The sequence below is a fragment of the Lacerta agilis genome, chromosome 5, assembly GCF_009819535.1.
Source record: "Lacerta agilis isolate rLacAgi1 chromosome 5, rLacAgi1.pri, whole genome shotgun sequence".
In the NCBI taxonomy this organism is placed as follows: Eukaryota; Metazoa; Chordata; class Lepidosauria; order Squamata; family Lacertidae; genus Lacerta; species Lacerta agilis.
Window position 1 is genome coordinate 20688598 of NC_046316.1, and position 27164 is coordinate 20715761.

Sequence of the window (27164 nt, forward strand, 5' to 3'; positions counted from 1 at the left end):
AAGGATGGTTATGTGGAGGTGGCTCAGGTATAGGGCTATGCATTTTTGCATCCCCAGAACATGAACAAGACATGGCCGTACTGTACCTTCCTCAGGTAATACTTCACTCTTTATGTATGCAAAAATATTGTGAACTAGAAGTTTAGACTTTAGGTGAATTCAGCCATGATCAGACAAGGAATCTAAAAAGAGCCTCTTTATAAGGGGTGGGGGGGCCTTCATACATTGCTGGACTACAGTTCCCATCATCCCTGACCATTGGCCATGCTAGCAGGGCCAGATGGAAGCTGGAGTCCCACAACCTCTGAACGGCCACAGGTTCCTTATTCCTGCTCTACATGACCAGAAGCCTCTGGCTGCCTGTAGCAGCTGCTGACAGGTGAGTCCTTTTTCAGCCTTCTCTCCGCTGTGCTGTTGCGAACCCTCTCATTCACCTGCTCGCAGCTCAGGGGTTTTATTTGCAGCACCAGAGGGGAACGACAAGTTCTTTGTTCCATTTTGGAACAAGGCTGATGCTAAGACTTGCTTGCCCTGCAGTGCTGAACCTGGAGCAGGAAGGCTGTGGGGCATAGAAAGGGCTGGAATCGGCTTCTCTGGAGCACCCCACTGCATTGGCTAACTATTAGTTTCCGGGCTCAATTCAAACTCCTGGTTTTGACCTATGAAGCCTTAAATGGCACAGGATCACAGTACCTCAAGGACTGCCTCTTCCCAGACACTGAGATCATTCTCTGAGACCCTGAGATCATTGCGTGCCTCCTCCAGGAGAGGTCCAGAGGGTGGCAACACGAGGACGGGCCTTTTCTGCAGTGGCTCCCCACTTGTGCAATGCCCTCCCTAGGGAAACTCGCCTGGTGTCTTCATTATACACCTTTAGGTGCCAGGCGAAAACGTTTCTCATTAATCAGACCTTTGGCTGATTGACATCCGATGCCCTTTAAAATGTGTTGTGGATGGGAGGACTATTGGGTTGTCTTTGTTTTGGTTTTTCTTATGTATTCTGTGTTTTTTATATTGTGAACCGCCCTGAGATATATGGGTATAGGGCAGTATAAATGAATGAATGAATGGATGAATAAAACTATCTAATAGCTGCTACAGCCAGCCAGAGGCTTCTGATCACATGGAAGCTCTTTCAGGGGCTTAGTAATACAGATCTGTAGACCTCCAGAGAGATTCCAGAGATTTTGAGCTCCGTTTGGGTCTCAGTTACAGGATCGTAGGGTTGGAAGGGACCCCGAGGGGTAATGCAGGAATCACGACTAAAGCATCCCTGTCAGATGGCCATCCGACCTCTGCTTAAAAACCTCCAAGGAAGGAGAGTCCACCACCTTCCAAGGGAGTTCATCCCACTGTCAAACAGCTCTTACCATCAGAAAGCTCTCCCTGATGTTTAGTCAGAACCTCCTTTCTTTCTTGTAACTTGATGTCATCGTAGAACTACAATGGAGTCACATTCATTGCTCAGCCTCTGACTGCATCTGCTGATGGAATGTGGCCCCAGGAAGGTTCCTCACCAGTGAATGTGGCCCTTGGGCTGAGAAAGGGTTCCCCACTGACGCCTTAAGCATGGACATGTCTAATCTATGCCCACCAGCTTGCTGCATACCCCTTTCATTGATACTGTAGGTTAGACAATGTTGATGAAGGTTATCCTTACAGATTCACTGTCTGAGACAGAGGAGAGCCGTCTGTTTCCTCTTGGCAGCCCATTTATATCAGAGGACTGGCTGGTGACAGTGAAACGTCTGGTGGAAGGGAAGCTGTTAGATCTGGAGTCCTTATGAGAAACCCTTAGCAGAGATCCAAGGCAGGGAAGAAATTTCGCAATCGCCGTTCTAAGGGATAAGAAATTAAGCCCATCAGTATTTTTTTTCTACCTCTGCAAGCACAAAACACAGACTAAAATATTTCTGTCCTTTCCGACACAAGCTAAAAATGTACATTCATTCAGAGAGGGAGAGGGGAAGAGTGTGAGAGAGAGGCCATATTGCATTAAAGACCTTATTGGACTATAAAAGGATATGACTGCAATGTGGAATCCAGTTTACAGTTGTTTGCATCAGCCCGTTCACAGGCAGAAACATATGTTGACGGTGTTCGTTCCCACCCAGTATCAAAATATAGTAGGAAATCCTGATTGCCATCTGCATCATGAAATGTGAAAGGAAGCTGCTCAGATGAATGCGCACTCTTTGGGTCTGCAGATGTGGTTCAGGTCCCTGCCTATGACATGTAAGCTGCCTCCACTCAGGCATCGCCCTTGCTAGATCAGGAGTGTGTCTATACAAAAAGGAATGGACGCTTGCATTTTCATTTCAGCTGGCAGAATCTCCACATGGTGGGTGAGCAGTCCATGTGTGGCAGCTTGACAATGGGGTCCCCTGCTGCTACTTGGTTTTCTCCTTATGGACAACAAAACTATCTGATCTTAAATACCGACATGCCTGCAAACTTCATGCACATGCATACCAGTCACTGTATATATATATATATATACACACACACACACTCATTGTACAGTCATATGATCTTTACCATCCAAGAACTGTCAAGCAAAGAGACTTCATCAAATCAGCAAAAACAACTCATTTTGCCTGTTGTTTTTTTCTTTGCATTTAAGATGGAGACGATTTGAGGAGCCAGATGCTGGAATTTTTGACAGTTGAGTATAGCTGAGCACAAGAAGGGGACTGTCGATGGGTGCTGCTTGTGAGAAAAGCTGCGCCTCCTTAAATCCCCTGTATGTGCACTTGTAAATAGTTACTAGCCTGCTGAGATGCTAGCATCAATTTCCATGCATGACTTGGGGCCAGAGGCAAGCCTTTGCTTCTCAGTGGCTAGTAAAACAATTTTTGCCTTTTCACTGTGGGCTGGTGGAGGAGGGATGGGTCTGATGGATGGGTTTTCCTCCCTCCTTAGCCAGCGTAGAAACCAAACAGACTGGCAGAGGAGAAACAGAGATCAGGCCCTCCTCCAGGAGCCCACTCACTCATTGACATGGAAACCTTTACTGCCGACATCTACCAGCTGAGATGTTAAATATAAGATAGTGTTAATGTGACAGGAGTGGCACCCCGTATTGCTTGCGGTTACCCTAAAAGAAGACCTGTCACTGGTTGCAAGCCCCAGTTCTTTACAAAAGGTGGAACTTACCTGTATTTGGGGTGGGCAATGGCGTAAACGATTGGGTTGTAGATGGATGAAGCTTTGGCAATCACTGCAGGTATTGTGTTCATTAAGGGAGTGAGCACATGGGAGTACCTAAAGCAAAGGAAACACACTTTCTTAGATTTAATTCTGCCAGGGTATGGCTTCTGTCCCTTTCTTCCTTTTACATAACATACTGCACTTCTGAATGCTCCTCCACAAAGTTCTTCTAAGTGCTAGTCCACACTGGGTCAATCCAGTCACGTAAAATCTTCTAAATGATGTACCTCGGCTGAACTTAGGAGCACATTCACATGGAGAACAGATTTATCAGCCTCCTCCTCCCTGCCCAAAGGCATGCATTTAAATTAATGAAAAACCTTGATCTGAAGCAGCAACTCGGCAGCGGCACAATTAAATAGATAATTAAGTAGATTAAAAGCAAGCTCCTCTATTAAAACAGCAACATCACCTGTCCAACACTGCAAAGCAATGTACACAAGCAATTAAAAAAAACAAATCGCTAAAGCACAGCATCAGCAATTGAAAAAGAACACTGTGGCCATTAAAAAAAAATTCAACAAAAAAGTGGCAGCTGGAGTAAAAGCAGGAAGAGCAGGAAGGAATGCCCAGCAACAAGTGGAATCAACAGCATCTGCCTTGGTAGCAAAACGAGAGCATCTTCACCTGTTAGCTGAGAAGTGCTATGGAACTGGTCGTGTGGCTTTCCACTGGTAAGCAGTTCCATGGTGTATGCATGATGAAGAGGAGACAACCATGACCTTTTCTAATTTTATTGGGGGACAGTGATATGAAGGCACATAAGGCCATCATATCACTGAAGTACAGCAAGTCTGGATATGGTTAGTGTCTGAGTGGAATAATCTGTGTGCCACTAGGGGTTCCATGACTGAAGGATGGCTGGGTGGATGACCAGGGAAAAACCTACCCTGTGATCTCAGAGAAAGAGATCTTATGGCAGCAGTGAAGCCAGTCTTTTTAGAACTCCAGCTTATTTATTTATGGAATTAATATCCTGCCATTCCTCCCCAAAGCTGAAACAAGCATCAGCCAGCCTACATTCCTGAGCTTAAGCTGGAGATACATTTCTTTTGTTTTGCTCTGATCAGAAACTGAGTTACAGAGTTCTGCACCGGTTGAAACTTCCAAGCCAGCTTCAAGAGCCACCCACAGATATGATTTGAGCTTTCTGGAGATGATTTCTGCAGCCACAACAGCGGCATCTTTTTCAGCCATTAATAATTTGGGTCCCTCCCCCCCAAGGTAGCTGTGACTTTATCTGTGTTACAGTCTCCACGTCAAAGCATCCCTGGGGATGGTGGGACGGGTGGCATCATGTGGATAAAGTTTAGGTTTGGGGTTTGTTTGTTTTTTGCATGTCTGCACTGGCCAATATCCTCAATTCCAGATAAATCTAATAAATAAATAAATGTGTCTATAAGATCAAATACCAGGAATTGGGTGGCTAACACATGCCACATTTATCACCTCCCCTACTTTGGTTACAGCTGCCGATTATAAGGAACTTCCTGCAGTCAAGCACCTAGATTCATTGGTTGGCCATTTGTGGTGTGCTTCATTCACTGTTTCTGTTCTCATTTCATTTCCCCCAGGCCCCTTGCAGACATAACAATATTTATTGATTACCCTGCAAAAGCCAGCAAAGCTACCATGGAATATGGAGACCAGGAGAGGACATAAAGCAAGATGACAACCAGGGCTACTTTGGCCATTTTCCATTCATTCGTCATCCTCTGGGACAGCCTTTGAGATTCTTTTGTACCGTCTGAACTGATCCTTTGAACAGCCCTGAGGAAAAAGAACAAAACATGAATGAAGGGACAAAAGTGAGGTCTGCTTACACAGAATGCCACTTGTTTATTTATTACTGGGTCAAGGCCATTTATATCCAAAGATCAACTTTCAGGAATGGAAGCACATAGATGTATTTGTGTTGTCAATTTGCCCTTTTCACAGATGCAGCTTCATCAGTCCCTGAAAAGCCATTCAGGAGGGTTGTTGTTGTTGTTCAGTCGTTCAGTCGTGTCCGACTCTTCGTGACCCCATGGACCAGAGCACGCCAGGCACCCCTATCCTCCACTGCCTCCCACAGTTTGGCCAAATTCATGCCAGTCGTTTCGAGAACACTGTCCAACCATCTCATCCTCTGTGGTCCCCTTCTCCTTGTGCCCTCCTTGTGCCCTCCATCTTTCCCAACATCAGGGTCTCTTTTCATGAGGTGGCCAAAGTACTGGAGCCTCAACTTCAGGATCTGCCCTGCCAGTGAGCACTCAGGGCTGATTTCTTTATGGATAGATAAGTTTGATCTTTTTGCAGTCCATGGGACTCTCAAGAGTCTCCTCCAGCACCATAATTCAAAAGCATCAATTCTTCGGTGATCAGTCTTCTTTATGGTCCAGCTCTCACTTCCATACATTACTACTGGGAAAACCATAATATGGGAGGGTTAGGGGCTCTCAACATAGGAAGCCAACTTGTGCCGAGTCAAGCTATATGTGCATCGAACTCAGCATTGTCTCTGACTGTTTTGGTGGCTCTCCAGAGTCTCAGGCTGGACTCTTATCCATCATCAGCTTTCTGATATTTTACCGGAGTTGAAATTTGAACCTTCCACAGGCAAAGCACATCTGCACTGAACCATTATGGTCCCTCCTTCTTCTGCTCTGGAGCAGAATGCAACATGATGGCAGGAGCTGCATCTGGGGCAAAATCACAAACTCCAGTTATATGAGAGTGCTTCTGCTTCTGCATGCGAACCTTTGAGTGCAAGCGTGTGGTTTTCTTTCCCCAATATAATCAGTCACAAGGTTCTCATCCACAAGAAGCAGCTGGTAAATCGGGCATGAAAAATTCAAATCTTTGGCATGTGCTGCCAAAACCTTCGTTATCTTGCCAGGCTCATCCATCAATACAAGCTCAAAACTGTTTCAGAGATGTTGAGTTGGAAGGGACCCTGAGGATCATCTAGTCCAACCCCCTGCAATGCAGGAAGATGCAGCTGCCCCATACAGGGATCGAACCTGCAACCTTGGCATTATTAGCACCACATTCTAACCAACTGAGCTATCCAGATTCTTGATGATTCTGATTCCTGCAGATGACCGCACATGTTCCTCATTCCTTCCTGTGCCTATCAATCCTGGGGAAGGATTCTCTAGGACAGCTCACAACAGCAGCAGAAGCAGAACAAATTGTGCAAACTATGAAATTAGAGGCAAACTGGGCTAATACTGATGCTTTAGAGTAGACCCACTGTAAACAATAGGACTTCTCAGCCAGTGTGCTCCAAGCATCAAGGGAGTCTGGATCTAACCCACCATTAAGTGCTTTCAAAAGAATACATTAGACAAAGCAAAATCTAATTAAAAAAATATGGGAAAGGGGGACAGACACAAACAAAGGGAAATAACCATTGGCAGAATTTATACAGGTTGCAGAATTTTGCTTTCCATGTTTGTTTTAAAGCAAAGAGTATAAACAGCTCTGAATTAGATGGAACTTCCATCCAATACATCATGTCAGTTCCTAATTGCAACCCTGGTTCTCATTCATCTTTGTATATTAGACACAAGTAAAATCTGATTCCTCTCTGTCTGTTCCAATCCTCAGATAATTCATGGAGCTGTGCTCCAAATCAGACACCCTAATATCTCTCTGAAATCTGATCCAAGTGCCTATTAAAAATGATGTGGGAACTTGGTGCAGAACCTACAGCCGTTTTTTGCCTGCACTTCATTTTCCTGTTTTGTTTCCTACTGGCTGGAGGTCACAGCTTTGTGGGGAAGGGGGCGGGGGGCAAAGTAACCTTCCACTAACGCAGACAATGAGAAGCACATGCGTGACTCACCTGTTTGTATTCCGGATGGCTCTGAAAATGAAGAAATAGCTGTATATGATGGCAATTAGAGGAATGAAGAACACAAAGCAAAAGAGGAGCATTGTGTAGGCACGGACTGATGGGGTGAAAGTAATATAATCCCAGGAGCAGGATGTCAGGAGGCCTTCTGGAACATAAGCACCTTAGCGGAAAGACAGGGGAGGAAAAAAATAAGTTTTCCCTCCAAAAGTTATTGGAACTTAAATTTAAAATGTAATCAGAAATTTAACTTCAAGCTTGCTAAAACTGTGCAATAATGCTGTAAACCACATTTCAGAGGGTAACCTTTTGCTTGCTTGCTTTAGAAAATTTGTAGTTAACTCATAGTAGGATCCATTGCCGCGTAATCTTGTGGCAATTTTACAACTAGCAAATTTATTCTGGACTACGTTTTTGTGGACTACAGCCCACCTTATCAGATCCATGAACTGTTTTCCTGAGTTGCAGATCAGCAATAGCTAATACCGAGCTAGGTCGACCAAGACTAGATGACTCTGTATAAGGCAGTTTCCTTAGAAAGGCAATAGTGAAAATCACCAGTATGCTGCACATGTGCAAGTGTGTTGTGCTTGCACAAGAGACTTCCACTTAAGGAACTGTGGTGATTAATATCCTGAAAATGAATAAAGGCAATAATACTGGTCCATTATGAATTTGTGTTAGGCTACAGTGTAAACAAGTTCAGTGCAGCTCAGATCTGACATTGTCCTCTCCTTGCTTCAGCTCCTAGAAGACTCCTGGTGTCCCATTACAGAGATGGTTTTTAATTTATCAACCTTGCTCTGGCCACAAGCTAGATTGTGCGGACTGGCACCTCGCTATTCCCTGCTGCTAATGGGAGAAGGTTTATTTGATAGGCTTTGATGAACAACTAACACACCTCCTTTTGTTGGCTAAAAAGAACCATACCTCTCGTGACCAAGTACAAGATGAAACAATTATTAAAGCTCTCAATAAAACCACCAGCAGAATAGAAATTAATTTGGTACATATAATTAAGTTTGCGGTTAAATTAACATTGTTTTTAAAGGAACACAAAAGAAATAGGAACTATTCTCCTGATGGATGTTGTGTAGGAATGCAATTAACTGCGGACATTAAACTGCTGTAGCCTCGGCGATTCCCAGAATTCCTAGCAATAACTTTTATCATTTCTGCTTTGGGAAATGTCACACCAGATGTTGAGCCCAGCTTTCCCTATTGGTCCCGTGAGAGTGCATATTTTGGATACAATGAGAATCTAATTATAAAGCAGTGATTCTAATACTCGGTAAGTGATTGTTCTGCCTCATCAAATTATGCCTCTTTTTGAAGTGCGCTTTCTCGTATTGCCCTCTTAAGGTATTCGTGAAACGGAAGAGTCTCTTGTCAAAGCAACAGAAATCTACTTTTGGTGCATCTTGCATGGATAACGCATATTGAGTTAGTTTTTATGAGGCCTCGGTTTGAAAGGCCTGAGCCCTGGTCAGCTTGTTAGCCACACAGAGACCTTTGCCACAGGCGACATGACAGGAAGGGCAGGAGATTTGCAGGTACTCATTGGCCAACGAATCAATCTCCACCATTTGGCACTCCAGGAAGAATGCAGTTGCTGCAGCAAGGTATTCCATAGCCCTCCTCCCCGTGCAAGAATGCTCGCTCTGAGCTGAGAGGTCCTCAGAGTCTGCCTGCGCCACTCCTGTTTTCCCAGAGCAAAGATAACAGTAGCAAACTAGTAAACTCTTAAGCTTATTATGATTATGATTATTTGTAGTAATATCCCCCCCTTCACCAAACAGTCCCAAGGTAGGATACAAAAACATAACAATTCCAATGGGTACAAAGTACAATTAAAATCATAAAAGAAAACCCACAAACACAACCGTTATCAGAACGACAAAGCAGCAACACAGAAATGCAATGCACAGCAACGTAGGACAGAGGAAGATGTCCACTCAATAAACATGTGCTGATAGCTAGAATCAGGTGTGCCTTGCACTATTTTCCATGTGCTCCCTTCCCAACTGTGGACTTTATTCTGAAATGCTACGTAAATTAGGATATGGTATGGAAATTCTGTTTCAGAACTAGATAGATTGGAGGGAATTAACAGGCCAACTTGTTAGGAAACAAGCTCTGACTGCCCTGTAAAACCTATCGCAACGTTATCCTCACGTTATTTCTACTCCATATTATTTCCTATGTGCTTTATTGCTTCATGTTGCTATGTTTCGATTAAAAGCTCAGAACATCATTCTCTTTCACATGAAGATAGCAATGTGCTTTGAATGGCACACTGCACATCAACAAACCAACAGAGCTGCTTCAGTTACAATTTTCAGTTTCTGGTTTCTTTCTATGCTCTACTCCCTTGTCTCACTGGGTTGCTAATGAGCAATTTGAACTTTGATTAGAAGACCCAATTAACAGTGGTGCATTGGCCGGGTAAACCCTAACACTGATTGGATCTCCAAATAACACCCCGGGGGGGAGGGAGGCAATGAATATTCAATTTTACTGCCCCCTCCCATAAACTTGCACATAGCACCCCATCTCTTTGACACACAGTGAAAACTTAACCTTAGAGCACAGCAAAGAAGTAAAATGTTGGGAACTGGATCAAACACACACACACAATTCCATGTCATCGAGGCTTTCAGTATGACCCCCATTGTAAACAATGAATATATATGAAAATCAGGCAAATATCCTGTATTTATTCATGCCTATCATTTATGCTGTTCCGTTCAGCTTGGATGCAGGAGGTTATGCAAATGTTATGCAAGATGGCCCCCCCCATTATTTTTCATCCCTGATTTTATCTCCTCTTTTCTCTGTAATTCGCTAATGAGTTTCCCTGCACAGGCGTCACTGCGATGTAATTGAACGGACCGTAAGCATTACAAAGCTTTCCCCTTTGGTTATATGTCTTACGAGATTTGTTCGCTCCGAACCGGTCTCCCTTACAGAGAATTCCTTCGTGTTAAATATGTAAATCCTCTTTCACCTGTCACAAGCTCTAAAAGCCCCATTCTATAAATTCCTGCTTTTCCATCTCAGTATCAAGTAATCAGATTTTTTTTATAAAAAAAAAAATTCTGTCTCACTTACTCCATCCAAAGAAGGGAGGAAGGCTCCATGCTAAGGAATACAGCCAGACTCCTAACAGGATTAGCAAAGCTTTCTTCTTAGACATTACTCCAATGGAAGCCAAGGGTCGCGTAATCACAAAGTACCTGTCCAGGGCTATCACTGTTAGAGTGATCATGGAAGCGATGCCGAAAAGCGCTCCGCAGAAAGCGTACAGCTCACAACCTTTCCAGAAAGAGCACAGCAGAGTTAGCAGGCAAGTCAAAACGCACACTTGTTTTACTTGATTTAATCATATACACTAGGTGAGGGTAGGAAGGGACTTGTTCGCCATTTCGATTTCTCTCTGTTTTCTGTTTCTCTCTCTTTAAATTCACTTATCCACATTTCCACACCGTTTCATGACGGTGGTGATTGTTTTACATTCTCATGAAGCATTTGAGATTATTTTCTCCTAATATGCACATGCTGGGAAGCAATTTTCACTACAGTAGAGAATTTCTGCAAAGCAATTTCCCCTACTAAAATGGGCGGAATATAAGAAATATTTAATGGAAGCCACCCAGAATGGCTGGGGCAATATTGGTCATCCTCCTCCTCCTCCTCCTCTTCTTCCTCCTCAGGTTACAACAGGAAAGGGAACGTCACCTTCAAGTCCCAAGAATGGCTTTTCTCGACCAAAGAGGTAGGGTGTGCGAAAAATTGGAAAACCATCAACAAACATTTATAAATTCCTTGTAAAGTCTTCAGTGACAGTTGATTAAAAAACAACAACAGTCCTACTGGCAATCTGATAAACTTCCAAGCAAGCCTGTTCAGTCTAAACGATTTGGGGGAACAATCTGTTTCTAACACACCTTTTTCACCAAATATCCATCGTCTGTTGAGACTGCTGGTGAAGAAAACTGGACACTGGGTGACGGCCATTAGGAAATCACTAACAGCCAGGTTGATAATGAACATGTTGGCGGGAGTCCGAAGGCCTCTGCTCCTGTGAGAGAAGAGAGGAGAATGAATGCAAGTAACTCTTAAGAGGGTGTCAGAGCTATGGCCTCATTTGCACCGTGCATTTAAAGCAGAGTCAAACCACACAACTCCCTCAAAGAATCCTTGGGACTGTCAGTTGTTAAGAGGCCCCATTCCCCTCACAGAGCTCCACCTCAGAGTGGTTTAACAGTAAATCCCCTTCCCAGGGAGCTCTGGGAATTGCAGCTCAGGGTTAACCACTCTCTTCACCCGTAAGAAACGGCATTTCCCATAATTCTTTGGAGGAAGCCATGACTATTTAAAGTGGTACGACACTGCTTTAAATGTACAGTGCAGACTAAGATGTTCAAAACAAGCAGCAAGACCAAAAAACAAAAAAAAAAGCTAAGCAACTTACGTTACCAGAGTGGGCAGATTTATATTTTGACACACACCCCACAAGTTGAATTTGAGCCCCATATTTACAGCACGGGTAGCCAACTTTTCCGTTCTGGGGTGCCTCTGTATTCTGAAGATATTGGTCCAAAGGCCTGAGGTCGATTTTACCAAGGCAACTGAGCTGATCACGGGTGAGGGCTTCCCAAGAAATAGGCTTTCATCCATTAGTACAGCCTTCCCAGTTATAGAGAAATGCATTCAGGCAGAGCATTGCCTACAAATAGGTATATTTGCATGATATGTACAAAGGAAGAGGTCGCAGGTTCAATCCCCTGTTCAACCTCTCCATGTAGGGCCAGGAATGTCCCATGGCCGAAACCTTGGAGAACCACTACCAGCCAGTACAGATAATATTGAGCTACAAGTGAAAGGGTGGGACTGTAAAATTTGGTAGGGCCACCAGTTGGTAGTGGCCAACTATTCACAACAGAGTGGAGCACATGGGCAGGCTTTCACCACTAGCCCAGTGACACAAATAGAATGCCTGCCTCTCTGAATGCTCTGTCCTACATTTCTCCGCTGCTGGTGATTAACGTGAAATTAAAGCAGATGTACTATGGATTTTCTGCATCTGGGTCATATTGTATAGGGAGGCCATTTTCCACTGCTGGCCAGATTAGCAGCAGTTTCCAAATACAGAGATTAGACCCAATGGTTTTTTGTTTGTTTTTTTAATCACCAGCAACATTAATAACTGCAGAAGGTCTCATCTTTTACTTTATTCTGCTGGCAACCTACACTATTTGAGGAAAAAAAACAAGGAGGAAATGTCATGGCCCCAGACCCTGAGCCCTCAATTCCTGAGCAGTCATAGCACCAAGGTGGAAATGGATGCACACCTAGCTCATCCTGGGTAGACCTGGTGTGTCACCAGATTCCACACCTCACCCCCCAAACACCAAGGATGTACCTTCATCTATGGACTCTGAGGAATGCTCTAACGACTCCTTCAAGGATCAAGGTAGTATCAATGGACCAAGTCTCCGAAACCCCAAACCTCACAGCCTGAAAGGAGCACCAAAGGATGCTTGTCCTTTAACTACCCATAAGCCTTCAGTGGACCCTTGAGAACAGACCACAATGCTCTAGCAGTTGCACCTTAGGCAATTTTCTCCCTGCTGTAGGAGTGCTGGCCATGGTCCTGAAACTCTTGCTCTTGAACTCTGATCCAGAACCCTTGGCACCCATGGAAATGTAGTGTGGGAAGGTACCCCAAAGGTCATCTAGTTCAACCCCCTGCAATGCAGGCATCTCAATTAAAGCATCCATGACAGATGATCACTCAACCTCTGCTTGAAAACCTCCAAGGAAGGAGAGCCCACTACCTTCCGAGGGAGTCTGTTCCACTGTCAGAAAGTTCTTCCTGATGTTTAGTCGGAATCTCATTTCTTGTAACTCGAAGCCATTGGTTCAGGAGAAAACCTCTGGATCAGAAGAAAACTGCCTTGCTCCATCTTCCATATAACAACCCTTTAGATATTTGAAGGTGATTATCATATCTCCTCTCCATCTTCTCTTTTCTAAGTTAAACACACACAATTCCTTAACCATTCCTCATAAGGCTTGGTTTCCACACCCTTGATCATCTTGGTTACCCTCCTTTGCACACATTCCAGTTTGTCAATATCCTTTTAAAATTGTGGTGCCCAGAATGAGACACAGTACTCCAGGTTTGTTATGGCCAAAGCAGAATAGAGTGGTACTATTACTTCCCTTGACTGGGACACTATACTTCTGTCAATGCAGCTTAGAATGGCCTCAGCTTTTCTTTTCTTTTCTTTTTTTGCCGCTGCATCACACTGTTGACTCATGTTAAGCTTGTGGTCTACTAAGAACCCCAGATCTTTTCCACATGTACTACTCGCAAGCTGGATGTCACCCATCTTATATTTGTGCAGCTGGTTCTTTCTGTCTAAGTGTAGAACCTGAAATTTGTTCCTGTTGAAATTAATTTTGTTAGTTTGGGCCTGGTTTTCCAATCCGTTAGGGTCATATTGAATCTTGTGGCATAGAGTCTTCTGCAGTGATAGCTACCCCTCTCAGTTTGGTGTCATCTGCAAATCTGATGAACACCCCTTCAATTCCTTCATCCAAGCCATTTATAAAGGTGTTGAACAACAATGAGCCCAGGACAGAACCCTGCGGCACCTCACTTGTGCCTTTTCCCCATGATGGTGATGATCCATTAATTAGCATTCTTTGGGTTTGGTCAGTCAACCAGCTACAAACCCACCTAACAGTTACCTTGTCCAGCCCACATTTGACCCACTTGCTATTGGGCAGCATGTGACAGAAGAGCCCCAGTAGCAATAAATATCAAGTTGTAGAAAGCTCAATCCCATTACTGTACTAGAATGTGACCATGCCACAGTTGCTTTTCCCTGGCTTACTCTCATGAGATCTTGGCACTACACATCCATTGCTTAATATTCTCTACAGCCTCTGGCCTAGTTCCCATTGAGGTGGTTTACCTTAATCTGAGCTGAAACATGTTTCCTGCACGTAGAAAGCTATCATGACAGGAACAGGGCTGTGTTTGGACATTACTCCTTGAAATCAAGTTTTCCAAGCAGAGGGAATTTTTTTTTCATATTGAGGATCACACAACCACACATGCCCCCCACCCCTCAACCAGCATTCTGCAATACCTCCCAGATATAGGTTAATACTTCATTGAAAAAAGTAGGCCTCTGTCATTCCCTTTAAAAGCGCAATTAAGAAAGGAAGCCTGTATAATAAATGTATGTGTTGTACACACACATATACACCCACACACACAGCACCAGGGACACACGAATCAGGATGCCTTGAAAATAGTGGAACATTCTGTAGGCATCAACAGGGAACCGATTTTCTGTCAAGGGCACCTCGTTTCAATACTGTTAAGTTTGTCTTGGAATGGAAACATTGATTCCTCAGGCTCTTTTCCTAACTGTTTTCCTTCAAACAAATGCACACTGTTTATACAGTTTGCCATTTCAAGAGCTTCCTGAGAACTCACCATGCAAAACAGTTTAAGGAACAAAATGCAACAAGAGCGAAGTGCCTAGTTGAGATACAGAATTACTGAACTAGATGGATCAACAATCTACTAGGATTGTTTCCTAGATACATTCCAATGTCCTCTGGTGCTGCTAGCATGAAAATTTATCCTGAGGAATACAGCAGAAAGTAACTGTGTTGAATACCTGCAGAAAGCAAAGATGACCAGGAGGTTACCAAGAGTTCCTGTGATCCCCACTACAAGAATGACAGCCCCGATGGTATAGTGAGTGTGGGCTGGGATGTCCACTGTCGGGAAAGGGTGTGGGGGGTTCAGCATCGTCAGCTCCTAAAGGGGAAACAGAATGGCAGAAATTCACAAAGGCCCCATTGTCTTCCACCCACCAGAAGAGCAGGTATTCTGATGCCTCCTGGCGAGAAAGAAGAAAGTCAAAATCTGGGTGGAACAAATATTTCAGAGAAATTAATTCTCTCCCAACCAGATTTGCTCTTGCTCGTCTTTGGAATGCAAACACTGGAACAATGGATAACAGAGCTGCCTTGGTTTGCATTCACTAAGCTTTAAAGCATGGAGTTTGCACAGAAGTAAAGCTAAAAGGACCTCCTTGCCACCAAAAGAGAAAAGAATACACATGGATCTGTTTTATGTATTAGCTACACCATAAACTTATATCAGCTTTATAGGTCTCCCCCGCCCCTGAGAATTCTGGAAATGGTAGTTTTGTGAGAACTCACTGTTAGGGATCTCTAGACCACCCTCTTTGTTGCAAAGCAATTCCCAGGATTCTCTAGGGAGAAGGAATGACACACATTTTAGCATCTGGTATAAATAAGACTCCAAGGAAGGTAGTATTCAACATCCATTGAGCTCCCTGCCTGCGCTTACTAAGTGATGATGATGATGATGATGATATAAAAATAATACCCAGGTAATTCAAATACTTTGCCAAGAAAAGCTGTCACCTGTATGTATTCAAATTAAATGGATTTGAATGTTTTCACTACTCCCAGCGAAGGGGACAGAAAATGAGCTGTGCATGGGATGGGATCCCTGATCCACCCACTGGAAATCTCAGTGTAGCTATATTCAGCCTATTCCCCCACAACTAGCCCCCTGCTTTTTGTAACTTGTAGCTTGATGTCCTGGGCTCCTTTGAGAGGAAGAGCAGGACATCCATTCAATGAATGAACGAAGAGTCCTGGAGAATTCAAAAGCTTGCTTGCTATCATGTGACATTTTGGCTGGTCCTAATCAAGGCTTTGCCTAACTGTGGGTTTTGGGAATACAACGGTACCTTGGTTTTCGAACGTAATCTGTTCCGAAAGGCTGTTCAAGTTCTGAAACGTTCAAAAACCGAAAACTCAATAGCCAACAGCTAGGCCTCAGGATCTTGCACTCAGCAGAGGCTGCGTGGCATGTTCGAAAAACAAAGCATTTACTTCCAGGTTTACGCCATTCGAAAACCGAAATGTTCATCAACGGAGACATTCAAAAACCGAGGAACCACTGTATTATTTTAGTTCTATATAGCCTCCCATCCACCTCCTGCTTTTTATAACTTCGAGTTTGATGAAGAGCAATAGAAAACATGACAGCTTACTCACTTCTCTATCTTGCAATACTTGGTCAGTCAAAACAAAGGCATTGCCTTACTGTGGATTTTGGAGTTGGTGTTGTTTTCCCCTTACGGGCCAATTCCTTGTTTAGGGAAGTTTTTAATCCGTGACATTTTAATGTATTTTAATATTTGTTGGAAGCCGCCCAGAGTGGCTGGGGGGACCTAGCCAGATGGGCGGGCTACTACTACTACTACTACTAATAATAATAATGTTGCTTTTGTGTGTGTGTGTGTGTGTGTGTGTGTGAGAGAGAGAGAGAGAGAGAGAGAGAGAGAGAGAGAGAGAACTGCAAAAACACCACAATTCATTTATGTTTAATGTGACCCTCTTCAGAAGAACACCCATCAATTGCAGAAATGCATCAAGCCCAAAATGTTCCATCAAGCCATTGAAGAATGAGGTGCAAAAAGAATCTTGCATCTAAGGCTTCAGGCCACTTGGTGCCAGTATACTTTCATTGCATTGCTAGGACATGAAGGCAGCATTGAAGCAACACCACCTTCAGTATAAGAACCCAAACCCCGCTTCATGCTGCTACTGAAAACAACTGGAGATAGATGTTTTCCTCTTCAGGAACATCGACACAATTCAAACAGTGACAGCAATGAAGGAAAATGCAAAGAATGCTCTATTTTGAATACGGTAGGCCTTTTTCATGCAGGGACCCTTTCGAATGAACAGGGGTCCTTCCCCACCTGCAGAAGGACAGAAAGCAGTTTGCTGAAGTTGCTGGAAGGCAGGCAAAATGGCAGGCACAATCAGGACCATTGTCCTTGGAGTCCAAGAAGCTGTGGCTTAGAATGTAAGCCTTAGATGACGAAGAAGAAAAAAGAATGTGGTGGGGTTGGGGGTCTAGGATATGGCAGGTATTTATAAAATTTATGCATGGAGTAAGGGAGGAGTCCCCTCCCCTACAATTCTCATGGCATGAGAATCTCTCGATGTAACTGGCTGGCAACAACATCGGCGCATTCTTTGCATAATGCACGGCTGACTTTTTGGATTCACTCCTCAAGATGGGGGTGATACCAGTGAATTGATTAGATGGATGGATTCCACAAATTCACAGACGTCATGCCAACGAGTAGCTAAATGGAACTTCCATAGTCAGAGGCAGTATACCTCGGAATTGTCAGAAGGTGGGGAGAGAAACAGCATCGGTGGGCTGCTGGCTTTGTGTTCTGCTTGTGAGCATCCCAAAGACATAAAGTTGACTGTGACTGGAAGCAGAATGCCCAAATACTCCACCCCATTGTTAACTCCTGCACTTGAGGGTAGGACTTGAGGCAATGGCTTCCAAGTTACAGGAAAGGAGATTCTGACTAAACATTAGCAAAAAAACTTTCTGACAGTAAGAGCTGTTTGGTGGTGGACTCTCCTTCCTTGGAGGTTTTTAAGCAGAGGTTGGATGGCCATCTGCCATGGATGCTTTAGCTGAAATTCCTGCATTGCAGGGGGGTTGGACTAGATGATCCTTGGGTCCCTTCCAACTCTAAGATTCTATGATCTGGGAGCTTATTCACCAAAACTGGGGGCAAAACCTCTTCAAATACACCTTTAAATAATTTCGAAGTGCAGCAACACAGAGTTCTAACAATCTAGTAAAGCTGGTCAGTGTGCCTTGGCACACTGGGGATGTATTTCCAAAAACTGAGGTCATTTTCATAAGCGATAGTTTAAATTAGGTTTTTTCCCCAGCTCCGACATTCGAAATTCTGTTGTCAAATCTACATAGGCTTGGAATATACTTTGGGCTGCTCTATGTTAACATCCAGAATTGACGCAGTAAATACTAAAAGGCAGAATTGCATATGACAACACTCTCAGATGTTAAAGCTCTTTGCTGAACAAGTAAACTGCGCGTTTTAAAGCAGCTTAAATCACATGAGCAAGAAAATCTTATCTCTTCTGGGCATATATTCCCCCGTTTCATTTTTTTAATGCACACAAAATGAAATGTCAAATCCATCCAGTGGCCAGAAGGGAAATGGTTGCAAAATATCCTGACCCTACTGTGTTTGCATCACTGAGCATTCTCCAGTTTCCCAATATCGCCATATAATCCCCTGAAAATATTATGGAGCAAGCCAAGTTACTTTTCACGGGCAATCATCCTGTTGTTAAAGATTTGCTGACTTCTAAAAATAATATACCATTTGCGGGAAACCAATTAAACTTAACAACATGCAAAGAGGAGGCAGGGCCCAGGATTGTCTCTCCATTTTTCTATGAAAACAAATAAAGATCCTGTCTTGTCCAGCAGTCCTATAGAAAGGGAAGAAGCAGACTTGCTCTAATGTTTATACACATGCAAAACAAATCCATGAGGAAAGAGCAAGACTGACTCCAAGTTGGCAAAATGCTCCTCCAATCTCTGGCCTGCAAGGCTAAAGGTAAGGAATGAAGGCAGTCACCATCCAGAAACATATGTTCAGCACCACTTTGACCACATCTGCTCTATGGCAGCCTTCTTCAACCTTGGGCTCCATTTATGGTATGTTGAATTTTTCAACTTTCAGATTCCAAAAATGAGGGATGCTAAAAGGTGTTGCAATGGTGGTACCAGCATTTGTGTGTGTAGATGTGTGTGTTTTTTGTTCAGAGTTTTCTTTTTCTAGTTTTCTCTTTAACAAAAACTAAGCCGCTGTTCCAAGCCTACCCTTATTTGTAGCAAATAAGGAGAAAGGTTGAAAGAAAGAAAGAAAGCCCTTGGCCACTTTAGTGAATAAGTAGTAGTCCCCCCAAAACAACAACAACAACAACAACAACAACAACAACACAGTGGTTCAAATGAGAAGGCTTTCCATATACCCCCTTCCACCATGTGCTGAAAGGAGCTGATCAGACCACTAGCTAAGACTGCCCCAGGTGTCTGAGGCCTCTTAATCAAGTCCAAGGCTGCAATCCTGCACGCACATACCTGGGAATAAGTCTCATTGAACCCAGTGGGGTTTACTTGCCAAGGAGCCACGTGTAAGGGTTGCTCTGTAAGAGTTTTGAAAGGTTGATTCATCTCCACACACTTCCATCACTTGGTGAGTTATTACTTAAGTACTCTTAGCCAAGAGGGTGAATAGTCTCCCTTTAAGAGCCAGTGTGGTGTAGTGGTTAAGCGTGGTAGACTCGTAATCTGGTGAACCGGGTTTGCGTCTCCGCTCCTCCACATGCAGCTGCTAGGTGACCTTGGGCTAGTCACACTTCTTTGAAGTCTCTCAGCCCCACTCACCTCACAGAGTGTTTGTTTTGGGGAAGGAAGGGAAAGGAGAATGTTAGCCGCTTTGAGACTCCTTTGGGTAGTGATAAAGCGGGATATCAAATCCAAACTCCTCCTCCTCCTCTTCTTCTTCTTAAAAGAGAATTGGGTTTTGAGTTGCCTGTGGGTGTAATATGGCCTTTTGGTCTGTGGGGTTTAACCTGCAGTGGGTGATTCACACATGCAAGTCATTTACTCAACACTACCATCTGTACTTTTGGCTGGAGTCAGTTCACCCATTCAAATGTCAGGTGTGGAGAAATACATCTCTGTCTATCTATCTATCTATCTATCTATCTATCTATCTATCTATCTATCGACACCCACCCACCCCCACACACACGTTCAACAAAATTATGAGTTGCAGAGCTGTGGGAGGCTTCCACAAAGGGTGTCCCATAGCAAGTCCTGTAGCATCTGTGTCTTCTCCCCAATTTGAGTCTATACATCGCATTAAACAACACATATGGCCACGTTTAAATGCCACACTTTTGCATACTAAAAAGCACTGGTAGAAATGTAGAGCTAAAATAAAAGGCATACAAGTGACGCAGAAAATATGCCTACAGCCGCACATCGTAATCTCAAAGGTCTGGCCTTTTCCCCCATTTGCAAATGACATCCCCATTGGACAGTCGAATTTGGGCCACTTTCCACTAATCCTGTGTCTCTCTCCCCCCCCCCCCCAGCTGTTGCCATCTGCTATCCATTTTCATGATGAGATCCAAAAAAACCCAGAAATATGTTTGTTCTTATAGCACCTAACAGGTTCATTCTCTAATGAACTCTAGCCTACGTATGTGTAACAGCATGGTCACATAGTTCCAACTGCAGGGAATCACAAGCAGGGAAAGTGCTTTTGTGCTTATGTCCTGCCTTAAAGAATCACAGAATCATAGAGTTGGAAGGGACCACAAGGATCATCTAGACCAAACCCCTGCAAGGCAAGAATCTTTTGCCCAACGTGGGGCTCGAACCCATGACCATGAGATCAAGAGTCCCATGCTCTTCCAACGGAGCTATCTATCCTTGCATGTGGGTTTCCCAGTGGCATTTGGTTGGCTATCATGACAGCAAATTGCTGGACTCGACGGTCTCCATGCATGTTCTCATTCTACTTGCTTTTACCTTCTCCTCCCCTGTCTGCCACTGTTTCTTGCTCTATCAGAAAAGACACGGTAAGCTCCTAGGACCTGCTTTGGCAGGCTGGCTGGTTGCTCACATTACTCTGTAAAACACCATGCACATCAATGCCGCTGTGTCAATACATTTCAAAATAAATCCTCGTAGTCAAATCCCACTATTTCCCCAAGCTCTTGCCTGCATGCAGTTTGGCGCTGTTATTTATCTCTTTTGCATGAAGAGATTTTGTTTCATCTTTTGAATGAATAAATATTACCAGTGGGACCTGCAATAAAACATTGCTGTGTAGAGGGTTCTTGTTCAGCATTCCAGCAGTGCTGGACTTGGGTGGTGCGGGTTTTCCCCTGTACAGAGCACCGAGCCAAAGGGGTGCAAAATATGATTCATAATAGTGATAATAATTTATATTTATATGGGTACCTACAGAGAAGAACCAACCGTATGGAAATGAATTATTGTGAAAATAAGAATTATTGCGGGCGGGGTGTCATATTACAAAGTCTGCCTCTGGTTCCAGTTACCCATCCCCTTCTCCTAGATGCTACATTCCATTCCTGCTCCCACCCAGTTTTTCTGGGCTGCATCAATAGGAGTATAGCGTCTAGATCAGGGGTCAGCAACCTTCGGCTCTCCAGATGTTTCGGACTACAATTCCCATCATCCCTGACCACTGGTCCTGTTAGCTAGGGATCATGGGAGTTGTAGGCCAAAACATCTGGAGAGCCGAAGGTTGCCTATGCCTGGTCTAGATCAAGGGAAGTAATAGTACCACTATATTCTGCTCTGGTCAGACCTCACCTGGAATACTGTGTCCAGTTCTGGGCACCACAGTTCAAGAAGGATACTGACAAGCTGAAACATGTCCAGAAGAGGGCAACCAAAATGGTCAAAGGCGTGGAAACGATGCCTTATGAGGAATGGCTTAGGGAGCTGGGTATGTTTAGCCTGGAGAAGAGAAGGTTAAGGGGTGATATGATAGCCATGTTCAAATATATAAAAGGATGGGTGAAAGGTTGTTTTCTGCTGCTCTAGAGAAGCGGACACGGAGCAATGGATTCAAACTACAAGAAATAAGATTGCACCTAAACATTAGGAAGAACTTCCTGACAGTGAGAGCTGTTCGGCAGTGGAATTTGCTACCAAGGAGTGTGGTGGAGTCTCCTTCTTTGGAGTTCTTTAAGCGGAGGCTTGACAGCCATCTGTCAGGAATGCTTTGATGGTGTTTCCTGCTTGGCAGGGGGTTGGACTGGATGGCCCTTGTGGTCTCTTTCAACTCTATGATTCTATGATTCATTCTCTCCCACCTCCAATTCCCAACCCACCATCAGAATTCTATTGCTACTGAGCATGCTCCATCATGAGTTTGGCCAAACTGCGAGAGGCAGTGAAGGATAGGCGTGCCTGGCGTGCTCTGGTCCATGGGGTCACGAAGAGTCGGACACGACTGAACGACTGAACAACAACAACAACATGCTCCATCCTCATTGGGCAGTTCTACCCCCCACTTTGGGATTCCCCCCCCCAAGGTTGTTTTGACTTCTGCAAGCCTCTGGTATTTTTGCAAACTTCCTCTTGTGTGTGAGTGGTGCTGTGTTGACTTACATAAGGACCAGCACTAGGAGAATTGAATCAGCTATTAGTACATATCATAAGATTGCTATGCATTTTGGATCTTGGGTTGTATCCAGTGCCGGAGTAGACCCATAGAAATGAATGGAAATGGCTAACATAGTTTCATTAATGGGTCAACTCTGAGCGGAACTTAGTTGGATGCAATCCCTCATATATATCCTCCATTTAAAATTAACGCGCACATGATTGAAACAGAAAACTAATTACTGTATGTGTTATATATCGTTGTAATTGTTGTAACCTACCACAGAGCCTAGGGCTTGCCGATCAGAAGGTTGGCGGTTTGAATCCCCGCGATGGGGTGAGCTCCCGTTGTTCAGTCCCTGCTCCTGCCCACCTAGCAGTTCGAAAGCACGTCAAAGTGCAAGTAGATAAATAGGTACCGCTCCAGCAGGAAGGTAAATGGCATTTCCGTGCGCTGCTCTGGTTCGCCAGAAGCAGCTTAGTCATGCTAGCCACATGACCTGGAACCTGTCTGTGGACAAATGCCGGCACCCTCGGCCAGTAAAGCGAGATGAGCGCTGCAACTCCAGAGTCGTTCACGACTGGACTTAATAGTCAGGGGTCCCTTTACCTTTACCTTTTTACTCTGGAACCTAAGGGCATAAGACAGGTTAATCGTAATAGTAATGATACTGAATTCACCTAAGACAGTGAAGGATTTTTGGACATTTTGATGCTCATGCAAATGATCATCTTACACAACGTAACGTCAGAGGAGAGAATTCACAGAAGATGCACAGAGAGCTCACTGACCACAGAAGCCCATCTGAATTTTTCAGTGTGTTCTCTCCTCTGAAGTTATGTGAGCAGACCACTTGCATGAGCAAGACGGCTGCCAGAAGTAATAGACGACCTGGCCCTCAGAACACTAATTTCGCTGATAGCCCTGCCAAAACCCATTCACAAAAGTTAGACCTGAAAGATTGCAAGAAGCAGTTCGAAAGATGGAAGTAAATTATGTGCAGCAAACTATGATGCATGCCCATCACTTTCGAAGGGTAGCGTAACACTAATGTACGGTAGTTAGGCAAAGCTAACCATGGAGCTTTTCATTCACTGCATGCAATAATCTCTCCAGCAAGCCTCTTCACAGCATCCCACAAAGGAGCCCACTCCCTGCTCAATTTGAAAGTAGTTTAACTATCTTTGTTTGTTTCAACTTTAAAGACTATTAAAAACAGTGGACAAATGTTACTAATCCCCTATCCAAAGTGAGAGGGTGAGAGATGGGGCATTTTACTTTTCAGAACTCCTGTGATAAACATGCTCCACTCGTTTCCTTAAACACCAACAAAATGATCACAAGATTACAGGTAAAAATAGAAATGGCAGAAATTATTTTATTAAAAAGTCCTTTCCTACTTGATAAGGATTATAGAGAGTGTATTTGTAGCAAGAGCTTTGATAGAAAAGATCCACCTTTGAAGCAGAGCCACCACTTCTACTTCCTATAGAAGCTCATGCTATATTAAAGCAGTGTTTCCAAGGTGCCACAAGGCAACTGCTTTTGCTGCAAGAGACCAAGCTAGTCGCCCTTTTGGAATTTCATGAAAGCATTTCCTTCCTATTGAAAGTTTCTAAAAGGCCTTACAGGAGGGCTCACTCAACAAGTGGATAAAAGCACCACGACCATCACATCACCCGGCTGCGACAAAATAGCAGCTCTGACTCAAGAGTCACATTAATTGACACCCACTCATTTCTCCAATGGAGTCAACCCATTGTTTCAGAACAGGGAAAATAGTTTTGAACCTTGGAATTCAGTAGTCTATTTCTGTTTGTGTGACCCTGACCACATTCTGAACAATGTTTCTCTTCTTCTACTTCTGCAAAAGCTGTAAAGTGGCAACCTGCGTTCTTCTTCTCGGTGGAGAAATCACCGGTTTTAGCACACACAGGTCACCCACCTTCTGACTAGAGGGGTCTATTTGCAGTTCCACTGGCGATCTTTTTTTAAACTACGGGTAATTCCATTCCTGCTCCCCTCAGGTTTTCCTTGAAGATGCTCATTTGTGAATTGCTAACTTTACACAGGTAAAGCTCACACAGTCGCACACACTCTTGCCTGACCCAATAGTTCCTGCATAGTTCCATTTAAACTGGGCACTATTACCACCACTGTAAACTTTTGCTATATAGGCTTAAATCAATGACAAGCGATTTCTCGGTCACACTTACCGTCGGGGTTAATGGAGCCAGGTCCACCAGCTTGAAGGCATTGGCTTCCGAGTCATTCAGGAAATCTACGACTCTACTGTGGTAGGAGTCCGTAGATGAGGTGTCTCTCTGCATGGACTGCGTATTCATATGGGTAAGGTCGAAACCATTTACCCAGGAAATGCCACCAAAATGAAACAAAAATCCCTCTGCGTAGGACCCTTTAATTGATCGGCACAGTTTCACCCATTTTCAACTTCTCCAAAAGACTTGTCCGATTTCTCTCTCCCAGTCTCTTCTGAAGCTGTACACAATCCAATGGTGATTTCCCCCCCCCCTCTGTAAAGCCTCAGAGTCACTCTTTCAGTCTCTAAGCTCAGCAAGAGGCAGCAGCGATGGAAGCGGCTTTCTATTTAAATATGAGAGCCTGCAGATTGTGCACATGCCCAGTTAGATCCTGATTTGTCCCATGCAAATTCAAGGCAGCAGCGTAACTATTTCATCAAACCAATGGGCATTTCAGTACTGTATAATGTCTCTTCCTATTGTCCCTTGGGCAAATTTGAGACATGGTGAAAATAACTCATCAGCTTAATATGATGGGAGAAATAAAAGGAGAGGACAGGTTGGTCTCATTCCAAGCTGGCCTCACTTTTTGTCATTTTAAAACGTGTGTGTGTGTGTGTGTGTGTGAGTGATATTCATGCATCTAATCCTTTTGCAGCCATGGCACATTAATTAGTCTATACCTGATACTAAGATGTACTCTGACTACAAAAGGGCATGCGAATAAGCAATTTTTACAAGTGCCACTGATATTTCAATGGGGAAGTGTTAAGCATGTTGCTCAGGCAAATTCCCCCTGAAATCACTCTCTGGCTGGATCAGGCCCCAAGGCTCTAATGGATTTAGTTATGAATCTATTTATGTATGTGTTAATGGGTTTGCTTAAAAATCTAGGTCAAAATTAATAATTGTCCTCCTTTCAAGGGACAAAGAGAGAAAGACGAGAGACTTAAATATTATAACATTAAAGCAAATGCAGTTTGTGCTGCATTGAGGTCCCTTTTGAGTCTTGATTTAAATACAGACAAAAAAACATACTTTAAAACAAATGCTAAAAGACCAACCCAGTCCTCAACTGTATCCTTCCTCCCCCATCACATCAGCCAAGGGCAAAACTGTGTACCGTATACTGAGAAGTGCGTACACGTAACGAACAGGCAGGATTGCCCCCTAGAGATGAATTGATTTTTAAAATGCTGTCCTGTTACGTTATTAAAATGTCCTGTGCAACTTTTGACCTGCTAAGTCAAATGAGCCTGAAATGCGTTTAATATTTCCCCTCATTTTTTGTAGCCACACCAAGCAGCAAATAAACACAGTTAATTAAGGCCTGGGCAGGCCGGGTCGTCCTGTTATATACCTGCTGGGATTGACAAGGCATATGACCCTCACCCTCTGACAAGTGCTTTGGTCTGCCCATCAGATACCAGGCACTCTACTATTCAAATTAGGCCCCAGTTTTTGTTACAACCCCCTTCTCAATTAACTAATCAATTTTAATCAAGAATTTAAATTCTCAAAACTTTCTTATTTGTCAATTCAAGCGAGTAAACTACTGCTTTCACTTCATTACAAACAGTATTTCTACCTGCAATACAATTGAGCAAACCTGCTCCTCTTCCTTTCACAGATATTTTGTTGCCATTTGCAACTGTAGCTGCTTCTGATTAGTTATCATTTAACCCTTGGTGGAAATAAATAGCATCACATGTCATGTGCATGGAAATTGCCAAACCAATTAACCAACTAGAAGGATTACTGTTAATAGCACCAGTTTTCCTTCCCGCCCCTTCTTGAATGTACACTCTGTAAAATGGAAGACCCTGCAGTATGAGGAGACCAGTCTTATAGCACACACTCAACCCAAGTGGAGGTGCCGATCTTCTTGTCATTGCACTAGTCCCATCCTTGAAACTACAGTCTGTAAAGGGGAAAGAAGGAGACACTCTAAGTAGAACAGGAGGAGAGAACTGCCTTCTACTGAGCTCATTCACAGGGCCGTCTTAAGCATATGTGGCACCAGGGTACAATGATCGACCCAGCGCCTCTAAGTTGCCCAGAGTTGTCGACCTTTTGGGGTGGGAGGACCCCAAAGTCATTGACGGTTTTTTAAAGGAAATAGTTGTTTACCTTTACAACGGTTGTGGGACGCAGGGACTCACGGCGCCAACCAAAAGGGGTGCCAGCGCCCCATGCACAGGGGCATATGAACAGGGGTGCAAGTTCCATGCGGGGGGACATACAAAATATCAGGAGGCACAGTCGCTGCGTTGTCCGCCCACTGCCTCCCCCCCCCATGGTGCTTAACTGTTTCAGCTGTGCATGCAGCACCCGGAGCACCGTGTAATGTTGTGGGCGCTGTGTGACGCATCCTGTTCATGCGCCAAGTTGCGGGTTCCTTTGTTGGTTTCTCTGCTGTCGGCTCCCAGTGCCGCCCAATGTGGGGTGCTAGTGCAGAATGATGGGGAATGTAAGTGGCATCAGAGGCAACATCTCCAGACGGGATCCGTGTGCTCCTATTCCTCAGGTTTTGTTGTTGCCTTCGGTGCTGTCGGCATGCGGTGGATCCCACCACAACATTACACGGCGCTCCAGGTGTGGCACCAAAACAGTTAGCTGCCATGCAGCTGGGGCAAGAGCCAACAGCCAAGCCAAGCCAAGCCTGTCGGAGCGCCGCAGGCTCTTCTGCTGCAACAGCTCAGCGCAAGTTCAGGGGCGAGCGTT

The 27164-nt window shown here is 44.1% G+C and overlaps 1 protein-coding gene across 1 annotated transcript in view; it reads right to left on the minus strand.

Moving 5' to 3' along the window:
• The window catches only part of OPN4 (opsin 4), a 37706-nt gene extending 12674 nt beyond the window's left edge, over positions 1-25032 (minus strand). Inside the window, exons 1-8 of the mRNA XM_033148823.1 lie at positions 24396-25032; positions 14752-14894; positions 10996-11129; positions 10160-10363; positions 7040-7211; positions 4819-4980; positions 3157-3264; positions 1661-1838 (exon numbers count right to left, since the gene is read on the minus strand). Coding sequence (XP_033004714.1) covers positions 1661-1838; positions 3157-3264; positions 4819-4980; positions 7040-7211; positions 10160-10363; positions 10996-11129; positions 14752-14894; positions 24396-24524 — 1230 coding nt within the window. The 5' untranslated portion in view covers positions 24525-25032. The remainder of the gene's footprint in view (positions 1-1660; positions 1839-3156; positions 3265-4818; positions 4981-7039; positions 7212-10159; positions 10364-10995; positions 11130-14751; positions 14895-24395) is intronic.
• Between the last annotated feature and the right edge of the window lie 2132 nt (positions 25033-27164).